The sequence below is a fragment of the Geospiza fortis genome, unplaced genomic scaffold (assembly GCF_000277835.1).
Source record: "Geospiza fortis unplaced genomic scaffold, GeoFor_1.0 scaffold111, whole genome shotgun sequence".
In the NCBI taxonomy this organism is placed as follows: domain Eukaryota; kingdom Metazoa; phylum Chordata; class Aves; order Passeriformes; family Thraupidae; genus Geospiza; species Geospiza fortis.
Window position 1 is genome coordinate 753,497 of NW_005054321.1, and position 23,598 is coordinate 777,094.

The following is a 23,598-nucleotide window of genomic DNA, read 5'->3' on the forward strand; positions in this document are numbered from 1 at the left end:
TTTTGAATAATGAAGCTTTTCATTCAAGTACCTAAATTTGGGTATATGGTGCAAAATATAATGAAAAAATCTAGAAAACGGGAGCTTTTTATTTTCCATTTGGGTGGTTGTATTTGGCTTTGGAGATTTTTTGGTGGTGGGGTGCTGTTGTGCTGTTGTTGGGGGTTTTTATTTGGGTATTTCTCTCCTACGTGATACTGAGGACCCCACTCTCAATGCTGTTTCACCATTCCATATAGAGGGAAGCTAGACCTCTAAGTGGAGGACTGACCTTCTTTGGCCTGCTGCTTAGAAACAGTCTCCTTTCAGCATAGCTAGGGAAGAGATAAACACTTCTACAGAACCATCACAGTCATTCTGTCTCCTTAAAATTATAGCTGTGTGCAATTCACAGTTCCTGGAACCTTCTTTTTTGTTTCAAGCACAAGTGAATAAAACAAATGTAAAAGGTTAAAAAAATGTAATTAAAAAAAAAAAATTCTGAAAAAAACATATGTACAAACGATTTCACAGAGCACTGGCTGGAGGACAATTTCACTCTAGACCACATTTATCATTTCTTACTAACTGATAAGAAAGAACAAAAGTGGCCAGAATTGGTAAACTCAGTTTTTGAAGACTTTTTTCTTAATTTAGTCCACAGTTTTTACTTCATTGTCTCACCTAGATTAAAAGCAGCATGGGTCTCCAAATTCCAGACTTTAAGCTTAACCTTCCAAAACCAAACATAGTATCTCAGATAAGTTTTAAGAGACTGCATATTACAAAACATTTCAGCTTCTCTGCTAAAATTTTAATGTGCAAAATTGAATACATCCTTTGCAAAGACTACACTGTAAATATACAGGCTTCTGTAAATCAAAAGCTGAAATTACTTCAGTTAATAGTCCTAGGAAGACTTTCAAATGATGAAGGGTCTATAGGTCACCTGGAACATACCTTCACATCTGGGGAGAGGATGATTCCAGTTGCGGCTGATGCCATGAAGACAAGTTAGAGCTGAATTTCCAATCAGCGTGTAGCCAGGAAAACACTCAAATGAAATAGTTTGTCCCACAGTAAAGTCATTTCCAATAACAAAACCATTACGAAATGGTCGAGGATCAGGACAGCTTTGTAGCTGATATGCTGAAATAAATAATAATAAGGGTGGAAAATCAGTAAAATAAAAATTCTGATTATCTCAAAAATAAGATCTTTTAATTAGAATAAAAATAGAAGCCTATGTGACAGGAGCCAAAGTTTCATGATGCTCATAATCAAATCATTGATTTTACACCTGGAGAAGTATAGTGAAACCAGCTACACTTCTGTGCTGTTAAGTAACATTTATTTTTGCTGTTTGAAGATACTATTCTGAGATAGATGTAGTGCTTTTCTGATCCAATAGAAGTTGTCAGGTTTTACATTCTTCTGTTTAAGGAAAAAGAGAAATAAACATGTCTATACTTTTATTTGTTTTTCCCAGAAGAATTAAAAGGCTCTCTAACGAACTGGAATATCAAAGACTATAGTGAACAAGTCCAATTTGAAAACAAGCTTTTCTTGGTGATTATTTCCAAGAAGATTTGAAGCATTGTCTTCTTATTACCAATGTGAGAACAAATAAGCCGTGTACAATCTGAAGTATAAGAATATCACGTCGTATCTATTTGAAAGAATCAATTTTGTCTTACACAAAAAAGAACTTACCAGTTTTTTGACAAATAACAACATCTCCAAAATTATTACTGTTACTATTAATAGTATATGGTCTTAGGTTTTTACTGTCCTTAGCACTTTAGGCCACAAATTGACTTTTTCTTTAAAAGCTAATTCTTTTTACAGTGGCTCACTTCCAGAAAGTTACACCAAGTTCAAATCAATTTGGACTTGTTACTATTAGAAGAGTAATAGGAGACTGCTCTAAAGTAAAATCTCTTTAAATCACTCTAAGGTGTTATTCGTATAATGAAAACAGGTCTACTTTAAAATACACATTTGACCTTTTTTCATGAACAGTGGTGATCTAATCCCTTTTAAATGGAAATGCAATTCTATAAATAGAACTATGATCTCGTGATCTTCACCAGCTCAGCATGACCTACTTGGGTACAAAAGAACAAGAACCTTCAGGAAATGATGAACTAAGAAATGAAATGGATTTGTTGATTTTTGGGTTGGCATTAATTTGCACAAACCTACATTCATCCAGTAATACAAAACAGTATTTAGATGTATACCTTCTAGAACCCATTACACAAAATTAAAATTCCAGTATGCTTCCAAACATTGAATAGAGATATTTCTTCTGTAAAGGCATGCAATGTAAATTAATATGCCAATCAGCTTCAGATATTGGCAATTATGTGTTTGCCGACATTTGACCTGATTTTAATGAAAAAATATGCAATTAATTGTTTTTTTTCATCTTAACTTTCTTCATTCTTCTGTTTTATCTCAATGTTTAAAGCTTGGCACTGAAACACATAGAATCTTTCATATTTATTTTTAGGAATCCCCAAAATTCCATAAAATCTATAATAGCCACCTTGCTCTTTCTCATTAGAATTTCCAAATCTCACCTTGATATACAATATGAAATCCTTGTTTGTTCTGTGAGTAATCACTGTGAAAGTATAGGCTGGTTTCATGAGTTGTACTGAAGAGAGAGGCTGGTAGCTGAGGGCCACTTAGTCTTCCAATAACAGTGCTAGTTTCTGTAGATCCACTCCTAACCTCTAAGTAATCGTGTATGGTCTCCGTAGAGAAATTCAAAAATTGCAAATGGACACCTGAAAAACATTGTCAGTAAATAAACACCATCACTACCAGAACCAGGAGGGAAAATAAAGTGTGTTCATTTTATACTGATAATTGCAGAAAATAACCGGGTGGAAATCTATGTACTACCTGGCAAGCATCTGTGTATTTCACAGTTCTGATGCGTGTGGGGTGCACATCTGCCAGCAATCTTTAAATTGGACTAGATGGTGAGCAGAAAGGCCTCAGGTCCAGCTCAGAGTATCAGGCAGGCCGAGCCTCTGCTGGTACCCCAAGGATTTGTGAAAGCAGAGTGCATGGGAAATACATGTGAGTGTTACACACACACACACACACACACACACTGTGTTATATGATGGTTTTGGTAAAAAAAAATTCTGATTATTTGGTTAAATAAGGAATAGGAGGGCAGATTACTATCTATTAGCAAGTTATCTCTCCTAATCTGGTGATGTTTTACAAAAAATTATGCAGCCTGAGAAGAAAATTCTATGCACTGAATAATTACAGGGCTCTTAAACATTTTCCTGTTTATAACATTTTTCTATATAAGTTACAACTAAGAAAATTTGCAGTTTGTCTGGATCTATTGCAACTATGGCATGATAATGCAGTAGTTTCACTAGAAAGATGATTGAGTCCTACTGGTATTTCTGGCAATGACAATCAACACAATTTCATATAAAACTAAAAGTAAAAGATATAGTGTCAGATAAATTATTGAAAATCATGAATAGTTTTGTAACTCCTGAACTGTAATACCTAAATAGTGTTTCTCACTGTCTTTTAGAACTTTCCCCTCAGATATTATGTAAAGTTTATAAAAGATTTTCTGAAGCATGAAACATTTTATATGCAAGTTATGTGCATAATTCAATTACTGTTACCCTGATAATTTCTGTCTTGCTTTATCTGAAGATAGTCTATAAGTGATAAGAACACATTTTTAAGTGTCATTTTTTTACTTTGTCAGCCTTCCAAATATTTCCTACACAGAGAATCAAGCCATATTCAATCTTTGCTCTTTCTCTATCATGATACTTTGGTCTTTTATTTGATCCTGTGAGCCATACACTTATCCAAAGTTTAGGCTGTCATTAACAGCTGCCAGCTCCTGTGACCTTGCTGTCAGATTTTTCCTCTTTCATGAACTTTCTTTGACACAAAAGTATAAATATATTTTCGCAAATCATCCTGCTCTCTGTATTACACTGTCTTTCTCTTCAAGTTTCTGAACCATATCAATCTTCAAAAGTATTCATCCCTTGCTCTGCCAGTAGCACCTGCCTCTATTTGTCTGAAACATCAGTTTGTTAGACTGATTTTTTTTTTTTTCCCATGTCTTTTTGTAGTTTGGACATCCTGCTTGAAAGAGTAGTTAATATATTTATATATGCAAATAAACACAGTGTCCTTGGTAAAAACATTACACCATTAGCTAATATGCAGTGGAGAAGCTTATGATCTGTAACTTATAATTGGGAGAAAGCCTTTCTAAAAAGAGTTAAACAAGTGAAAGTCTATAGAAGGCTCCCATGATGGTGTTTTTGAGTTTTTCTATTTACTATACAGAAGAGTTGGACGTACCTCCACTAGATCAGAGTCGCAGCATCACTAAACCAGTTTTAGCCATCATTCCTTCAAAAGTAATATTTTTCTTTTTTACACTGAAATTTTATTTTAATATTCAATTTCGTTTCAAACATATCTCACTTAAAAAAGGTAAAAAAACACCAAGCATGTTTCAATCTGTGCAGCTTTAGTTTTCTTCTAGTAAATGAATCATTTCATTTCCCTATACAGGAACTGGAAAATAGTTCATAAATCCAGTGAATAAACTTCAGTTGGTACAAAGCAGTTCAGAACTATTGATTTCGGTTGTTAAACTTACTTATGCAAGAAACTGTTTCCAAAACTTCAGTAGCTGAATCTCCTGCCTAATGGAAGTCAAACTAAATAGTATGTTAACAATGTAGAGTGTAAATAGCAGTCTGAAGAGTTAAGTTAGAATTACTGGATGCATAAGCCTGGCAGACTGCAAGCAAAGAAAATGGAGTAAGGAGTCAGTAGAAGAGAGACAGGATAGTAGTAAAGTGAGGGAAGAGGCAGATGGCAATTTATTTGGGATAAAAAGACAGCAGGTTCTGGCAGCTGAACATACTGATTTGTTAAATTTGAAATTTAAGCAATATTTCAGATTTTTATTATCTCTTCTTTATTAGCAAATGTCTTTGGAATCATCTGTAAAAATATCGTGTTCCCTTATAGCTCTGAATATTCTTTTCTCCTGTGGATTTGATCCAGAAATAATGTACCTACTACTGCTATAATTTTTTTTGATAACTTAACAAGCAGAAATTGATTTGTGATTCTAGACGGCACTATGACTCATAATGAAGCACTACAAGTTGTCCCATCAGGCTATCTAAAAATTCAGGTAGTGGCAGAGTTAAAGTGTCAATGTTATTTCTATAAAGTGCTAAGACAAAAAAAATCAATTATTGACTGTAATCTTGTGTGTTTGAACAAAATGCAAACAAACAAATTGGGTTCTATATAGAAATCCCCATTTCAATATAAGGTATTTCCCCCAGATAGATTTGGTTAAGTCAGTGTTACAGAACGTTTAATATTTTTCAATATAAACAACCCATGCAGAACAATTTGCTTTCATATAAAAAAGTGAACTAGGCTCGTGGGATTTCTAATAAAAAAACCCACAGAAATTATTTTAAAAAGAGGAGGGAAAGAATCTGAACCTATGCAAAGGAGAATGCTATTTGGGATGTCACGCCCATTCTCTAAGATCCAGAAATTCTGAATCGTCAAGTAAAGAATGTGGCAGAAGATGACAAGTATACATTAGAAAACAATAAGGCCTGTCAAAGAAAACCAGCACACCATTCAACTAGCATACAAAGAAAAAAATCCAAGTGCACATGCTCCTCAAAAAATGCCACATGTTTTAAAAAATTAGATGGGACAACTCTACTGGCTGGCTTCAAATAACCATTTCACAATAAAATATGCATAGGATCCGCCCAAAGTAGCTCAAGGTGTTAGCCAATGTGATTAAAATGCTCATAGTATCTATACAAAACCATAGTGAAATAAGAGAAGTTCTAGTGACTTGAAAAAGTCTGAATTTAGATGCATCTTTAAGACAACAAAAAGGACCTGGGAAATGGCAACCACAGGTTTGTTGCAGTCCTTGGAAAAATTATGGAACTAGTTTTTTTGGAGGCAATTTCCAAACATATAAGGGACAAAAAGACACTTAGAAGCATTCATCATGGATTTTCTAATATAAAATAACAGTTAATCAACCATCATATCCTTCTATTATTAAATTGACAAAGGGAGAAAAGTGTATATAATATACTTTCACCCTGCTATGGCTTTTGACTCGGTCTATAACATTCTCATCTCAAAGCTGAACATACATGAGCTTGATGAATGGAAAGGAAGTCAGTTAAAAATTAACATAACTTTGAGGCTCTAAGGGTGATAATCAGCCATTCAATGGTTGGCAGCCAGTAACAAGCACAATATTCTGTGGGTTGCTATGGAAGCTTACACTGGTTTATGTCATAAAAAGAGACTTGGAAAATGAGAAGGCATCCTCAACAAATGTGTGGAGGATACTAAACTAGGGGATATGGATGATATATTAAATGACACATTTTTGTCTGAAGAACATTAAAAAACTTAAGGACTGAGTAAACAAATGCTTCTTAAAGGTTTGCACAAGGAGAGGTGCAAAATTCTACATCTGGAGTACAACATCCTTATCTGTTACAGCCTGGGGATAGATTAGGTGAGTAGCAGCCCCAGTGAGACAGTTCCACCAGTCATGGGCTTGGTCCAGTGTTTCTGACAATTCTACTTTGAGGGGGAAGTTTGACAGCTTTAAGTGGGAGGCTTCTACATTTCTATGCTGCTCTGAGTTTCATCTAGGATATGCAAAGAAGCTTAATGATAAAATAATTAATTAAAATGTAGCTTTAACTTCTAAGTTGATTTAGTGTGAAATATTCATGATGGCTATTTTTTTGTTGGGTTTGTGATTTCACAAAAAGATAAATCAGTTCTGTAAAGTTAGAAGATTGTGCTGAATTCTTATTAAACAATTTTGTCTTTATCAGAAAATGTTGGCATATATTAAATGAAAAACCAAGAACCTTGTAACTTTTCTATTTTAAATATTTCTTTTAAGATTTTGTTAACTTTTTCAAATGAATTATAATTACCTGTGGGGTTTTGCTGGCATAAAGATTAACAATATTTTAAAATCTATGTTCAGTGTTTTGCACCCATAAAAAAGCAATTTTAAATCCATAAAACAACACATACCAAACCCAATAGGCAGTTTTATTGTCCATGTGCAATCCAAACTGCTAGGATAGTTGCCAGGAAACCCTGGACTGAGAATCACTCCACTGAAGTCTGACATGCCACCACCACATTGCGCTAAAAAAAAATATATATATTTTTCAGAGGAGTGAAATGAACAAAAAATAATCCATAACATTGGAGATCCTTAGAGCATTAATAATATAATAATACCTAAGGTTATATTTAGACAAATACACAAACATGTCTTTACCACTAAATATCTGTTAGAAATTAATTTACAGGTAGGTACCTTGCAACTTTGTATCAGCTCTGAGTTGCGTAGATTTTAACTTGGGGGATACATGCACCCAAAATAGAACAGATTACAGAACTGCAGAATCGTTTAGGTTGGAAAAGACCTCCGATATTATCAAGTCCAACCTTTGACTGATCATCACCTTGCCCATTAGACTATGGCACTAAATTGCACATCCAGCCACTTCCTGAACACCCACAGGGATGCTGACTCCACCATATCCCCGGGCAGCCCATTCAGGAAAGAAATGATCTGAAATTCCTGACCACTTTTCCCATAAAGAAATTCTTCCTGATGTTGAACCTGACCCTTCCCAGGTGCATCTTGAGGCTCTGTCCCCTCATCCTGTCAGTGGCTGCCTGGGAGATCAGCCCCACCTGGCTCCAGCCTCCTTTCAGGGAGCTGTAGAGAGTGATAACATCTCCCTGAACCTGCTTTTTATCCAGGCTAAAGAGCCCCAGCTCACTCAGCCACTCCATAAGAATTGTGCTTCCACCAGGATCATTTCCCTAATGCTTACTCTGCAATTTGTCTACCAGAACTGTCCTTGTGATAGGCAAACAGCACACACCAGCTTATAGCAGGGCTGAGACAATTGTGCTTATTTGTAAAGGAGCATCTGAATAATAAAAGATAATGTATTGTAAAAAGACTTTGTACTATAAGCTATTCAAGAGGCCTTTTAAAAACTGCATTTTTATCCTTTTGTTCTAAAAATGAGATAAACAAATTTAGAAAAGTAAACATACAAATACTTCCAGAAATTAAGCTAAATTAATATCTTAATTTTATTTTTGTTTTCAGGCATGACAACAGTAAATAAAATTACTTAGACATCCATATTACATTTAAAGGTGGTAATTATGATAAACAGAATTTTGTTTAGAAGTTTTGTCCAAGTAAAATTTGCTGCAGTATTTAAAACACAAGTAAAAATCATTACTTGCAGAAAAAAGGAAAAATATATGAAAAAAAGGTCACCAAAATTTTAGCACAGCATCTTTATCTTCAGAATTTACCAAGTGCAGTGCAATTATAACATCAGACTTCCTAACCATATGCTAATGCACAATGACAAAAACTGAAAACTAACTCCTGAAAAAATTCTTACAAATATCTCAACCTTGTTGAATATTTATAAATTCTAAGCTGAGGGAGTTCAGTACCTCACAGGAGGTTTTTAACACCCCAAAGGATTAAGAACAGGATTATGTGAAGCAGCTCAAGAGGATATACATTAACTGTCTTGAAGAAAAGCAAAGCAAAAAAATCTTTAATGAGATCTACAGCATACTGCTTTCCATACATTCAAGATTACAAATTCAGATAACTTTTATTGTTCGAGAACCCAAACAAAAAGGCATTTATATGCAGTGAAAAAGATTACCACTAGAAGAATTTTTACATTCCTCACATTTATTTATCATATAAAAAGAGAATATTTAAATGCACTTCACAGGTTTCATTTTGGTTTCTGACAGGTTTTCAGCGCTTTTCCCAATAATATTATGGACATATGTATAATTTAACTTGAAAATAATGTATCTTCTAAAATTCAGTAGACACGCTTATGTTGAATTCATTAGGGATGAAAATGTAATGTTATTCCTTTCTTCTGCAATTGCCATTACTCTTCTGGGGAAATGAGTCCTAAATAAATTAGCTATGTTGCAAAGGTCTCTGCAGGTGCCATTCCTGAAAATGGATTGATGATATATCTGACTAGAACACACAGAATCATATTATAGAATAGTTTGGGTTGAAAGGGACGATGTGTTGTCCTTTTATTGCTTGGACATTTCAGGAAAGATTTGCCAACATTATTGTTCAGCAGCCTTTGAAAATCTCTAATTTAATTTGACCATTTTCACATTTAATTAAGTTCCTCCAGTTCTCCCGATTCTTTTCACTACATGTGTCTATTATTTTTGAGTTTTCTGGTTTCCTTATTCTGGTTATTTAAGAAAAATTATGTAAGCTGAACATACCTAAACATATTGGAATGGGATAATTCCATCTTCTTACTGGTCCAGGCATACAAGTGATATGTGAATGTCCCTAGAATAACAATATTTGCTAATTCATATTAAAAATATACAATATACAGCACATTAGTATTTCAACAAAAAGAATGTATAATTTAAAACATCATCAAAATGCACAAAACCAAAAAGGTATAATATTTACATTGTACACTGTGAATTGAATCATGCCCTCAACAGAGCAGAGAAGACTTTGACTGTAGCTCACTACATGATGGTGTCTATTAATATTATTTCTTATAGTATTACAGAATCCAGCTGAATCCTATGCTTGTTTCAGTGTAAACCAAGGGTCTGGAAACTACAGGTCTAACTGAAGCAATGTTTGCATAGTATAGATGCCCATCAGGTGTTGAACATGATGAAACTTTACATACTATATAAATTATGTGAGTGCTGACTTTACATTCTAAACTCATCATAGACACACCCTCTGTGTTGTTCATCAGTCTCATGTAATTATAACTGTCTTCTAGAGAAAACAAACAAAAATGGAAAATCTGAAGAGAAAACTGTACTTGGGATATCTTCCAAAACCATCTAGTCAGACTGCGTAAGTCAGAAAAACTGTATGGTGGGAAGAAGCTTTACATGGGTGTTTGCACAGTCTGTGCTCTTAAATTCTTTATTTTCTATCTTTTTTCTTTTCTTTTTTCAGCCTTTACTGTGGCTTATCTGTTCACACTCACTTGTATTTAAGGTGGGAAGCAAAGCAAAGAAGCAAAAAATATTTCTCAGGCTGTTTCCAAGAGTGGCCAATTAAAACCAGGCAACACAAGAAAAAAACTTCAATAGTCATTCTCAGAGCTGCAAGCACAGAACATGTATTTTATCTGTTCTTGAAATGCTAGAAATCTGCAGGCATGAGTAGGAATTCTATCTTGAAGGACAAATTGGAATACAGGTCCCAAATAGAAACAGCAATTGAAATCTGGAAGCAGACAGGACTACTTTATTTCGACCACTATACATAAACTAGGCTTTTTTATATGTCAAAGAATATAATTCAGTTTCTATTTTTGATGCAGCACATATAAACCCTGTATCTGTGTTTTCACAGAATTATGTAAAATAAATATTTGAAATTATTAGCATTTTTAAGACTTCATTTAGTTAGTCTGACATCAAAACTTTATAGGTGAGACTGATATTAATGGCATTTTGGTCATTCTGTCATATTTTGCTATTTTGCTCCAAAAATTTCCATAACTCCATTAGCAGTTCATAATATGCTCTTATATAGAAATTATTTTCTCCCTATAAGACTTTTCTTTTTTTCAGTGCTTGAGTAATGTAATTATTTTCTGTCCTTTTGGCTCTCAAAGACCTAGATAAAGGAAGACTGTGGAATTTACAAACTCTTTTTGGGGAGTCTCAAGTAAAAAAAAATACTTGGTTTTGGATCTGATTATATGGCATAACTGTACAAGTTTTTGAATTTCTTTCCTATAGGCAGACAGGTTCCTACTGGTGATTTGTAATCACTACATTTCCCTTGGATATACCTTTTGTTAGTGCAAGGACATTGGAAATGTACTTGGCAAAAATACACCCCTATTTGATAAACATTTCGTAGAAAATAAAAAACAAGAAATTGCTGCAAGAAAACAACTGACAGTATCTGATTTACTAAGAAAAGCAATTATTTCTTTCCCTTTTTTAATTCTTAGTTCCCCTCTTTACTTACTTTCTCTTTCCTCCCATGCATAGAGAAATACTGTTAACTGTTCATCAAGTTATTTTAACTTAATTTTGCCATAGTAGTTCAGCTATAATTATCAAAGAAGATATCAATAATAGATAACAACCTATAATGACTAATGCAGAAGAAGCATAAAGCCATACACTTGTGATGGAATATTTGGATAGTTTCTAATCCACTATCTGGTAGAAAAGCAACAGTCCTGTAATCTTATCATGTGTACACAATTCCTGAAGAGCTCAGTCCATTTTGCATTGACAGGCCCAAACATAACCATGTTGAAGAGCTGAAAGGCACCATTTGAAATCGGAAACTTGGCTTACCTGCAGAGAATAACCCTGGTCACACTGGAAAGACACCACATCTCCAACCATGTATCTGTCTCCAATTTTGATCCCATTACTTGGGGTCTGCGGTTCAGGACAAGAGTCCAAACCTATAGCTGAGAAAAATAGAGAAGTTTAGCCATTCTAATGAACATAAAATTGTTTTTTAGATTTGCATAGGACTGTGTACAGTGTACATAAGCACATTGTGTTGATAATCTTTTGGGTACTCTTGGGAATCAGCAGTTATCTGTGGACAAGTAGCATATTATTTCAGAACTACTTTATATACGGAGAAAAATATTCTTTCCTGAATAAAGGAAAAGGATTGGTGTGGCAACAAACACTTCCCAACCTGCACTCTCAGTTCTAAAATTCCACTATCTCCTGGCACAGACTTATTCATTTCTACCTCCAGCCTCACTTGTAATTACAGCCTTTATCATTCAGACTGGGAACACCTCCACTATGCTTTACCAGCATGTGTTCTAGGGGAGGCTGGCCAACACTACATCAACTGCAAAACACTGGAAGAACAGTGTAAAGTAAAAGTGCTCCCCAGCATTTCATCCTCCACAACTCCTTCATTCGTTTACACACACACAGACACACAGGCACGCACACACACACACACACACACACACACACAGAGAATAAATATTTGCATCAGATTTCATCTAATCTGCTGTGTTTAAAGAAGTACCTATAGAGCTAAAACACTGATATTTTGAATTTCTGATTGCAATGGAAGCTTGTCTGCCAAGATGCCACATGGTTTTTTTCATGTTCATCAAAAAGATAATTTTTTTTCCTTGCATCTACCCAGGAAGGTCCAGGAATGTAAGAAAGTATAATCAACTGAGCTGTTTTCTTTGCCTCATGTGGGAATTAAAGCCTAGTTGTGAAGTAAGGACTATTACACAAGTGGTCATCAGTACACAGGATAATAGAGAAATATTATGGATCAATTATGGCCACCTACTACCTCAGAACATTTCAAAATCTGCCTGTTTTAAAACTTACTAAAGTAACTGATTACTTCACATAAGATTCTCACTAAGTAAAATCTACCACCTTAAAAGAGTGCATTTTTATACTATATGAAATATGAAAGCTAACAAAATTTTTAGTTTTCAAATTCTATTTTCTGTTCTCAAACTAGAGAAGAGCAAAGAACATGTTTTGAAAGTGAATGATGGACCTAGATCCACCTTTTACATTTCAGACATCTAAAATGTGATCCAGTAAATGTACAAAGTACAAATGCAAAATAACAAGTGTGCTTGGCTTACACTGATGATTGCTCATTATCTGTTTTGAACAGTTAAACTAAAAATTAGCAGGTTTTAGTTTCCAATAACTGAACCTTCAGTTGAAGTGCGTAACCTAACTGTGCAAATAGTCAGGCCTTGCAAAGGCAAATGACTTCATCTAAATGCCTTTGTCATGCTACCTCAGCAGCCCAAACCACATTCACAGGTATTCATCCTATTGTCTCTCACTTCAATTAACAAAATAATATTTGGGAAAAAAATATAGTCTAAATGCCTACAAGACCTTTCAAGATACTCAAACAAATTTTGACATCTTCCCAGCTGAGGACTAGTCTAGAGCTTGTGTCTTTGGAGTGCTGTGATATTTATTCAGGTCATAAAAATGTACTCATAAATATATTAAACTGCAGTCTGTTCATTATTGATTTATTTGTGGTGCATGAATACTTTCTTGAACTACCTTATACTACTCTCACAGTAAAATGTCTTAAATTATTGAACTTTCATAGCCAATGGTAATAAAAAGAGATTTTAACATAAGCATTGGTTGAAAACATATTTTCAGTGTCTTCTACTTTTCAGATAAGAAGAATTGTGTATAAAGAAAAAGAAGCTATTTGATGCTGCCTTGCCCTTCTCCAGCAGCTCCTGTGATGCTCAATACAAAAACCTACCAACGAAATTTTCGATAATACAAAACTTTAGTTGGAGAAAATGAGCAATAAATCAAAATTTTAAAGTGGTGTAAAAATATGTAAACATTATAGAAGTGTTTAACAAACCATTCTGTGGCATTCTTTGTTGGAAAAGTTCAGGTGATATAATGTATTTTCAATGCAATATATTTTTGTATTTAAGATGTCCAATGGAATACAGAAAATTAATTTTATGGATAAAATAACAATTTAAGAATTCAAAAGAGAAGTAAAAATATTATAGAAAAAACATTATAGATAAGAACACTATTCAGTTTCAGAACACGAGTACTTAATTCTTTATGTCAAAGTATCATTTACTTGTGTTAAAATCTTTCTTCAACAAATGAAGTTCTTTTTGTTTTCTTTTACTTTTATATTCACATTTGGATTTTTTAGAAGCTCAAAAGATAATCCCTAGCAAACAGGACAACAAACTATTCATGAGGGATGAAAAGAGATATTGGAAATGAAACAGAATGAAACCTTCTTAGAGAAATCTGTTGCTGAAATGAAAAAGTAATAATTTTGGTAAATGGGGCATACTTCCTCTCAGACTTGTGCTCCTAGAATAGGTGAAATAGACTTGGAAGACACACTAAAAATTGGACCAAATCAATCTTTATGGCAAGCTCACTTGAAAAACACTTAATATAAGTCTTCGACTCTGATGTGATTCTGCATGAGAACCATGCCTTAATATTTCAAAGACCGAGACTTTAATTCAGCTGACTCCTCATGATGTCCTTGGCCAGCATGTGCTCCAATGAAATGAAATAAATTTATGAAACACTGGCATTAAAATTTGGCCATTACTTTCCATTTACTATCTTTATAAACACAATCACAGCTTTTAGAGCAGAAATTGCTGTCTGAGAGTAAGACCAGGACAATTGAAGAGAGCAACTCTGTATCTCCTTCTTTCTGGTGAAATTTCTTCATAAATACAGCAGTTTTGTGAGTTCTGGAATTGCAAGCAAATATCCTATTTGTTGTAGAAAAATGCAAGAGACAAAAATCCAAAAGATATACAAGGCATAGTTTCTGTTGTCTTTCTTCCTAGCAATGGTGACAAGTGTTGTCCCTTAGCTTAATCTCCCATACCAAATTCGTGATTCAGCTCAATGCAGAATTTTCAATAATCTCTTATTGAAAAACAATTTAACAACAGATGGAAAAGAAAATCATAAAACTTTCATAGGTAATAGAGACTATGTCTTTCTTAGAGAATAGTGGAGGAGTAAGAGTCATGGATTCAAGCAGTGAAACAGCTGGTGCCTAGGACTTGAAATCCACACTAAGCAACTAACTATAAGGTTTCAGGACAGCTGACCCCAACTGAACAAATTCCATACCATATGACCCCATGCTCAGCATATAAACTAAGGGGAAAACTGGCTGGGGACTGCTGCTTGTGAACTGTCTGGGTATCAGTCAGTGGGTGGTGAACTACTTCATTGTGCATCATCTCTTTTTGTATATTTTACTTCATTATTATTATTTGTTTTATTTGAATATTATTATTATCCCCCTTCCTTTTCAGTTCTATTAAACTGTTTTTATCTCAACCCACAAATTTGACTTTTTTTTTCCAAATCTGTTCCCCATCCTACTTGGGGAGGGAAGCGAGCAAGCAGCTTTATGGTGCTTAGTTGCTGTCTGGATTAAACCACAAGAGACTGAATGATGTTTTAATCACATACCTCTATCACTTACACAGGAAAAGTAAATTAATCATTTATCTTGCAAAGCAGTATATTTCACTGAGCTACTGGTTAATTGGCTATCTACTGAGAGACATCAGTATTATTCCCTGAATCACAGATTTTCAACAAATATTTTGGGTTAATACACTCACCCAGAAAACATTCCTTTTGTTCAGATTCACACATACATCCCTGTATAAATCCATACACACATATTTGGTTATTGTTCTTGACATGGACCAATACTTTAAATAGTGTACTGTTAATCTTTCCTTTTTTTAAAGGTGGAAGTAGTACATGGGCAGTATATTACACATATTATTTGGACATATGGGAATACAAAGATGTATTTTCACTTTCACTGGATTCAGTCTAATTTTATTTCATTTTCATAACCTCCTGATGTTTTTTCTCATCTGAGGTTGTAAGCAGCTGAGAAATGATCTGCATTTCAAGGAAATGGCAGGATAATTCTACCTATAATTAATGTTTAGTTATTGACAAGCGATCAGGCTGTAATTTTGTGTTCTCCAACTGCCTAATCAGACAACCAGAGCATGGGATTTGCATATGGTAAAACTGACAAGAAATGACTGTGGCGCAATTATGCAGATCAGACACCAGAACCAATATAAGCAGAGGGAACCACACAGCTGGTGATTGCCAGAATTCCTGTCAGTCATCTGAGACAAAGTCATTCACACAGAAAGCATGTTTATAACTACAGCCTTTTCCACTGGAGATGTACTCAGCAGTAATAAAAACCATTTAAAATAATTCAGTGTTCTCACCAACCCGCAGGCATTTCTCACTTAAGATGCACAACTGCTATTTTCAGGTTATTCCTTCTCTCCTCTTTGCCAAGGGTGACTAGTTGTATCCTACATATACATACTGTATAGTACATATGTTATTGTATTGAGCATACTTTGTAGATTTTGGCAGGGAGTGCTGGGGTGTGGAGCTGCAGGGGTCGCATCTGTGGGAAGAGACCAGGGCTGCACTGGACACAATGGATTAGGATTGCCACATGAGCATATCTGCATTTATTTCTGTCTGTTGTAGGTTCAGAAAGTTTTTCAGAGGGCAAAAGCAATTTAAGGATGAAAGCAATCTAAGGATGAAAGCAAGACACACTAAATTTCACAGTCCTTATAGTACAGTTTTCAGGCCCAAATTTGCTCACTTGGATTTAAATGAGAATTTTACAAATGACTTTGAAGTTACAGTATGTAGCTTATTATGTGTAATAGGACTAAATATTCCTTTATTGTATAGTTTAGGTAGAACTGATGTCTGGAATCAGAAAATACTCTTTATTAATTGAACATTTCTGAATTACCTGTATACTCAAGGTGAAATCCGGCAGCTGAAACACTGATATCAGACTGAAAATTGAGGTACAAATTATTTGATGTGCTGTTTAGAAGTGGAGGTATGGTTGTTCCTGAAAAGACAATTCAAAATATTATTGAAAAGCACAGAAAGTGACATAAATGTAGACATAAAATTGTGATGTCTGTGTGTGTATATAAACAGAATTAAGGAGAGAAAAAGAGAAAGAGAGAGGGGGGAGAGGATGGGAGCAGGAGATAGGTCATATAACCAATTCCATAATATTCTGTCATCATGGATGCTATCAAATACCTGTCCCTATAAAAGTTTTATTACATTCTCAGAGCACCACAATATCAGAGACATGAACAATAGACAAAGAGACGCTAATATAAATTTATATTACTTGCTTTTATCTACAAAAGGAGAAATATTCATTAGGGTCTTTTTAAAAGCAAGACCAAATCCTGTCCTCAGGATGATTCTAAACATAACAGTTGTGTTATGTTTATTTATTATGTCAAAATAATATATCAAGCAGCTCTGAAAATATGTTGCTGGACTGTTCTTAGAAATGTGATGGACTATTTATTTGTGTTTCAGCACTAGTCAAGATAATATGAATACCTCTGATCTCTTTGATTACACACGTAGTTATTATAATGAAAGAAAACAAAAGAAAACAAGGAAAAGTAAAGCAAAAAGAACTGTCTTTGTCTAAAATAAGGATAAAGAATGCATCATTTTTTCATATACAATATCAAGAGATACTTATTTTTGAGGTCTGTATTTTTGGACCCAGCTACAAGTCTGAGAAAAGAATTGGATTAAGAGAGGTCTAGTTTGGAAGCCTCTGAGTGTTATTTCATTTCTAACACTTTAAAATATACAGGTATATTAAAGTCTGCTAAGTGATGACTGATTAAAACAGAACTAGTATTACCTGTTGCTAATTATAGGAGAAACAAGCACACATACCATGCTCAAGCATGCTTACACACACAGAAAGAGCTGTGCGTTTACAGTAAAGGGTTGAATCTGTGAACCATTTATTGTAAAATCTTCTCAGTCACCTGAATAACTTCCAAGCCTTGGAGCATTGTTGTCAGCACCATCATAAAAGTCTAAGGAATCCCAGTTGTGTTCTGTGGCAAAACTCACCACTTGCACCTATGAAGAAAAATGTGAGGCAAAGAACATAATCTTCTTCCCCTCTTTATTCAAGCTCAAAGATGACTCTAAATTGTAGCCTCTGTTTCTCTCAGTCACGAAAAGTTGTCTTGCTCCTCTTGTCAAAGAGAATGGAAAATCATCATTAAGTGAATAAAATGGCAACTATTTTTTATTTGATTGCCAATTCAAACTATAAATCCTGTAACCTTTAGTGACAACCACATATTACCTCTGTCAAGAGTCACACAGCCATGGAAATCAGATGGGTATAGAATATGATTCTCTTGTTTGGAGGACACTGAGAGAAGATGAAACATGGTATTTTCAATACATGCAGGTTTTTTCTCTCTATTTTCCCCAGGACTAAACTAGTCCCACAGGGATGCATGATGCTTCATCTATTTTGCCATTTTAAATTCTGCCTCCAGGTAAGAGAAAACCACTGTGTTTGATTGCCTTCATCACCAACTCATCTCCTGAGGAGGGGCAGTCACTAGCATGCTACAAACAAAAGGCAGAATAGTCACTTCCTTTCTTCCAGAGGGGAAAATATTCTTCCACTCATATGGAGATGCAAAGTAGTAAGGAGATAAACTGCAAGCAGGAGGCCATACCTGTTCTCATATAGCGAAATCACACCTTACAAAGTAGAGAAATATCAGATTCTTGTTCCTGATTAGTAGGGGAGAGTTTCTGGTGTTAGCTTTCTCTTTGTTTTAACTGTTTACTGAAAAGTTTTAAAAGAGACAGAGGCATGATGAAATCCCAACCATCCTCAAAAAGGGGTGCCTTAGACATTAAGTTAGAGAATAATGCTGCTTTTGCCTCATTTTTTCCCCCCAGAATGGAATAATTGCAACAGAAGAAATAAACACTAGTTCCAATAAAACAAAGTCATCATGCCATTTTTCTATGTGAAATAGATGACTTGGACCTTGTTCTACATGAAATAAATGTTCAGTTTGACTATTTCTTGGATGGGGGCCTCAAATACTGCACCTATTTTTGTAGGAATTGGTCAGATACAATAGCGAACAGATTTCTTTTTCTTAAGTGAAGCAGTGAAGAGGCTCTCACTGTTAGCATGCTTCAGATACTTGGAGACAGTAAACATATCTTTTTGTTTATTACAGCTCTGGGGCAAAAGAATATCATGAAGAGTAAACACCTAAATTGAAATCAAAGTTATTAATTTAATCACCTCATTAATGATTCTGAAAAATGCAGCCTGTGATAAGAGATAAGCACTTTCAAAAAGCAACAGTGATGGCCTAAGTCAGGAGGACAGTTACTGCCCAGTTTGAATCCTTTGAACTATCTTCCTAATATAAGAAATGCACAGAACAAAGTACCCTAACTGTCAGCTGTCCGAGTCAACCCTTTAAATCAAGTAGTGTTCCTCAAAATCAATCTCAAAGCTGATTTAGGCTATTAAATATTATTGAAAACTTTGTAATGAAATTTATAAAAAAGCTTTAAAGTCCTGTCAAGATTTTTTCAGGTTTTCTTTATTAAGTCTTTACCTACATAAATTGAGCTCTTTATTAATTTTCTACAGCAGTTATATTTTGAACTAGGATAGACATAGAAAACTTTTTATCATGATTTCTTGATGTGCGTTTTGCTAGGAATTTGTTCAGATGATGCTTAGAAGTTCTAATTTATTAAATTCAACTGCCCGTGCAATAACCAGATTTCTGTCAGTTTCTTTAGTAAACTCTAGAGATATGGCTAAGTTTAATGGATACTTTCCTACTGTGTGTTCTATGAGGTTCTTAATCTGTGTAAGTTAGCAACAACTCTGAAGCTATTTAAAAAAATAAATTCCCATCTTACATTGAAACATAATGAAGCATCTTTACATCACAGTGAACTTCTATAAACATAGAGCAAATAGCAGAGTTTCTAGGAGAACATATATAATTTGTCCTTGAAAGCAACTCACTTAATTTCACTGTGTTAAAGGAGATACATAAATCTGAAGAGTGCAAAAAAGAATTCCTAGGAAGGCTCTCTATTTCCCTTGGCTTATAAGGAGTCACTGATCTATCAAAATACATTTGGAAGTTATGGTGATATTCTTCTAGAGTAAAAGGCTACAAGTACACATTTTAAAATTTCTAAAAATCCTACAACTTTCAATCACTGCATAATTAAAAAGATGTGCAGTAAAGTCAATTTTCATAATCATTAATGAGATAGAAATACTGTACAGATAGATGATATTTTCATCTTTTGCATAAGGAAAAACAGTCCTAAATATGATGGCAGCAAGCAAATAGCAAGTAAACTTACTTGAATCCCAGCTCCCTCTGGTACTGTGATCTTCCACACACAATTCAGATTGTTGTCATAAGGCTCGGGATAACCAGGAGATAAAATGGTCCCTTTGCGCTTTGTTAAAATACCACCACAGGGCACTGAAAGGAAATGCATAAGGGAAGAAAAGAAGTATGAAGCTTCAGAATGAGAAAACTTATTATAAAAGCTTATACTATGGCTGGAAACATTTTAAATTGATGCTACATTAAAAAATACATATATGTCTCAGGAAAATAAAATTTTATATCTCAAAACTCTTATCTGACCAAAAAAGGAGTAGAAGAAAATTAGAATTATGTCAGTTTCCTACCTGACAGAATCATGCTAATATTCCCCTTGTTTATTTGACCTTTACAGAGTGAAATCCATTCTATTGTCTCCTGGTAATCTTACAAAAATAAAGCATTTTTTAAGGCTTAGGTTGAAGTATGAAAAGCCCATACTTTGTATTGTATTGTATAACTATAAAGTATTGTATTGTATCTATTGTATAGTATAACTATAAGTATTGTATAACTATAAAAGATAAAAACTGTCACAAAAAAGGTAACATGGTTTCTTTATTCTTTCTAATATTTTTTCATTCATTCTTTCTAATATTGCTCCTCTAAATAATTAATAACACCAGTCTCAACTCCTTGAGTGTTCTGTGCTTGTGTGAGTTATTTCATCACAGTCTATGCATCTACTGCATCAGTAAAGAATTTACAAGATCCTTGCAAGACTACATTCATCACATCTGTTCACGGATTAATAAAAGTGTTATGCATGAAACAGGACAGACACATTAAGTACCATCAAGTTTCTCTTTTGAATGTTCAACTTGAATACATCTTGTCTATATCATTAGAGTCTCTAACAGAGACAAATAATATTACACTTTAATCTGCATATGGATATTCTGTTGGTATTTTTGAAGTTGAAGGAAAAGATTGATGAGGTGGTTTATCAAGTCCATTAAAAGCTAATGCATCACTTCTATGCAACATCACTAAGTTCTGAAGGGACTTCAGGAGCTGCAAATATGAGGATTTAGAAAGTAGATAGAATGCAACTTATCTTAATAATAAATATTGTAGCTACATATTGCATGGCATAAAATTAATAGAATCTGTTTGGAACTACACGGATAAATTAAAAGCTAGTGCCACTTAAAGTGTTTACACAATTACTCATAAAAGAATGACCAAATGGAATGGTTGATGCCAGGCTGCACCTTGAGTGTTGTGTTAATTTTTGGGCCCCATACTACAAGGAAGATCTTGAAGTGCTGCAGTAAGTCCACAGAGGGGCAACAAAGCTGGCAGAGGCTCTAGAGAGTACAACATCAGAGTGGCTGAGGGAGCTGGGGCTGCTCAGCCTGGGGTAAAGAAGGCTCAGGGAGATCTTATCACTCTACAATCTGAAAGGAGGTTGTAGCCAGGTGGGAGTTGGGCTCTCTTCCTATGCAAGTAGGGCAGGAGGACATTGCCTCAGGCTGTGCCAGGGGAGGTTCAAATTGGACATCAGGTGAAATTCTTCACAGGACGGGTGGTTAAGCATTAAAATGTGCTTCCCAGGGAAGTGGTGGAGTCATCACCCCTGTAAGTGTCCAAGAAAAGAGTGGATGTGGCACTTTGTGCTGTGCTGTAGATGACATGGTGAGGTTTGATCAAAGGTTGAACTCGATGATCTTGGATGTCTTTTCTGACCTCAATGATTCTATGATTCAATGATTATATGTCTATTATCTGAATAAGTAATATTAAAATATTCACTAGAATTAAGGCAATTTAATATGGTCACATCTACTACTTCAATTATTAAACTGGTTTAGTTTAATGCAATTTTCATCTCATAGGTGTTTTATCACCTTTATTGACAAAGGAATTTTCACACAGAAGGTGGGCTGTAACCCTTCCTCAATTGAGCTTGTCTAGACACAGAAAGCTTTCTCTTCATAGACTAAATCATGTATTAAAATAGCAATAATACATTGTAATCAATGTCCAAAAGAATGATTTCAACACTTTGTCAAGTTGTTATAACTGAAAAAAAACAAAGGGAATATAATTCAAGGGGAAAAGTAGCACAATTCTACTGATTAAACTGTAATCTATGAGACTAAAGGAGATACAGCTATATACTTCACCTTCTTATTGATATAGAAATTGCAGTTCTATTGCTATGCCTGAAACAGTCTAAAGCAACATTACTTGTTTAAAACTTGATTAATCATATTTTATCAATAGTAACCCAGTGATATCTAGCCTTGATCTCTATCAGGATTTTGATATTTTGGAGATAATCTTATAATTTACTAAAAACCATTCATACTCTATTGGGCACCATCAGCTGGTTAGCATGGCGGATGAAACATCAGCCCAATGCAAACATGTTCTTTGTTTTCTTTTCATTGACTCACCAAAACCTCTGTTTATGTTTTCTGCTGGAGTCAGTAGCATAATGCCATTTTTGCAACAGGTTATGATATTTTTTAAAAAAACTTCTGTTCCCTATCAGTAAAAGTAAAGTGGGGAATTCCATTACAATTACTAGATTTCCAGTTGGTCCAAGTCAGTTTATAAATATCAATGGATGCACGTTAATTTATGAATTTAATTTTGAGAATTTAATCTCAAAGTGACTAGAACCAGAAAAAGTATGTTTTCTGATCTGAAAAGCTACTGGTCTTTTCCTGACAAGTAACAAAATATTAATGTAAGTATTTCTAAATCTTTAATATAGTAGTGTTCTTCGTAATAGCTTGCAATATCTTGTTAGACATCTGCAGAGTAAAAGCATCTTAGTCTTGCAAGAAGTCAGGGCACAAAAAAATATTTCTGATTCTTGATTAAAGAGGGATATTCAGGAACTTCCAGGGATGTTAATGTAAGAGAAGCTATCACATTATGGCAGCAGAGCATGTTCATGAAACTTGTGAAAGTTCACAGCAGGGTTAAAATAGAAATAGAATAGAAAGGTTAGAATAGAAAGAAGAATAAAACTTAACCTTGAATAAAAAATTAAATTAAAGTAAGCAAGAATAAAATACTATACCAATGACAAACAATAAACATATTCAACAGGAGAATAGTCCGCACTTTAATCAGTAATTATTTCTATTAAAAAGCCTTAGGAACTCACCAATACATGTAGGGAGTGAATCATTCCATTGTGCCAATGCATTTGGTACTGTATCACATCTAATTGCTGTTGACCCATGGAGGATATAGCCTGGATTGCACTCAAAAAGAACCAGTGAACCAACTGCAAATTCATTTCCAATCCTTTTTCCAAATCTTGGTTCAGGCACAGAGCTACACTGTGTGGCACTTGTTCTTGGAACAGCTGTGAACATACAAACAATTGTGGATTCTTAATTTTCAGTTTGGTGAGAGAATACACATATTGAATCACAAATATTTAAAATGTCTAGAAGAAACTTTCAGCTATTTCCCAGCTGAGAACATTTCCATAATCCCCAAATGAATCTTCACAATAGAGATTGCTCACTTTTGATGTCTGAGTTACTATTTAGGAGAGCATAGCACTGATATCCTTGCCAAGATTGGAAGTAATGCATAAAATCCACATGGAAACCTATCTAAAATGACACTTATAAGAAAT

At 34.4% G+C, this 23,598-nt stretch overlaps 1 protein-coding gene across 1 annotated transcript in view; it reads right to left on the reverse strand.

Annotated features, from left to right (window-relative positions):
• CSMD3 (CUB and Sushi multiple domains 3) overlaps positions 1-23,598 on the reverse strand; it is a 576,871-nt gene that overhangs the window by 89,699 nt on the left and 463,574 nt on the right. Inside the window, exons 36-44 of the mRNA XM_005420686.3 lie at positions 23,116-23,319; positions 19,963-20,087; positions 17,568-17,664; positions 16,502-16,606; positions 11,482-11,600; positions 9,403-9,472; positions 7,117-7,233; positions 2,565-2,774; positions 940-1,128 (exon numbers count right to left, since the gene is read on the reverse strand). Coding sequence (XP_005420743.1) covers positions 940-1,128; positions 2,565-2,774; positions 7,117-7,233; positions 9,403-9,472; positions 11,482-11,600; positions 16,502-16,606; positions 17,568-17,664; positions 19,963-20,087; positions 23,116-23,319 — 1,236 coding nt within the window. The remainder of the gene's footprint in view (positions 1-939; positions 1,129-2,564; positions 2,775-7,116; positions 7,234-9,402; positions 9,473-11,481; positions 11,601-16,501; positions 16,607-17,567; positions 17,665-19,962; positions 20,088-23,115; positions 23,320-23,598) is intronic.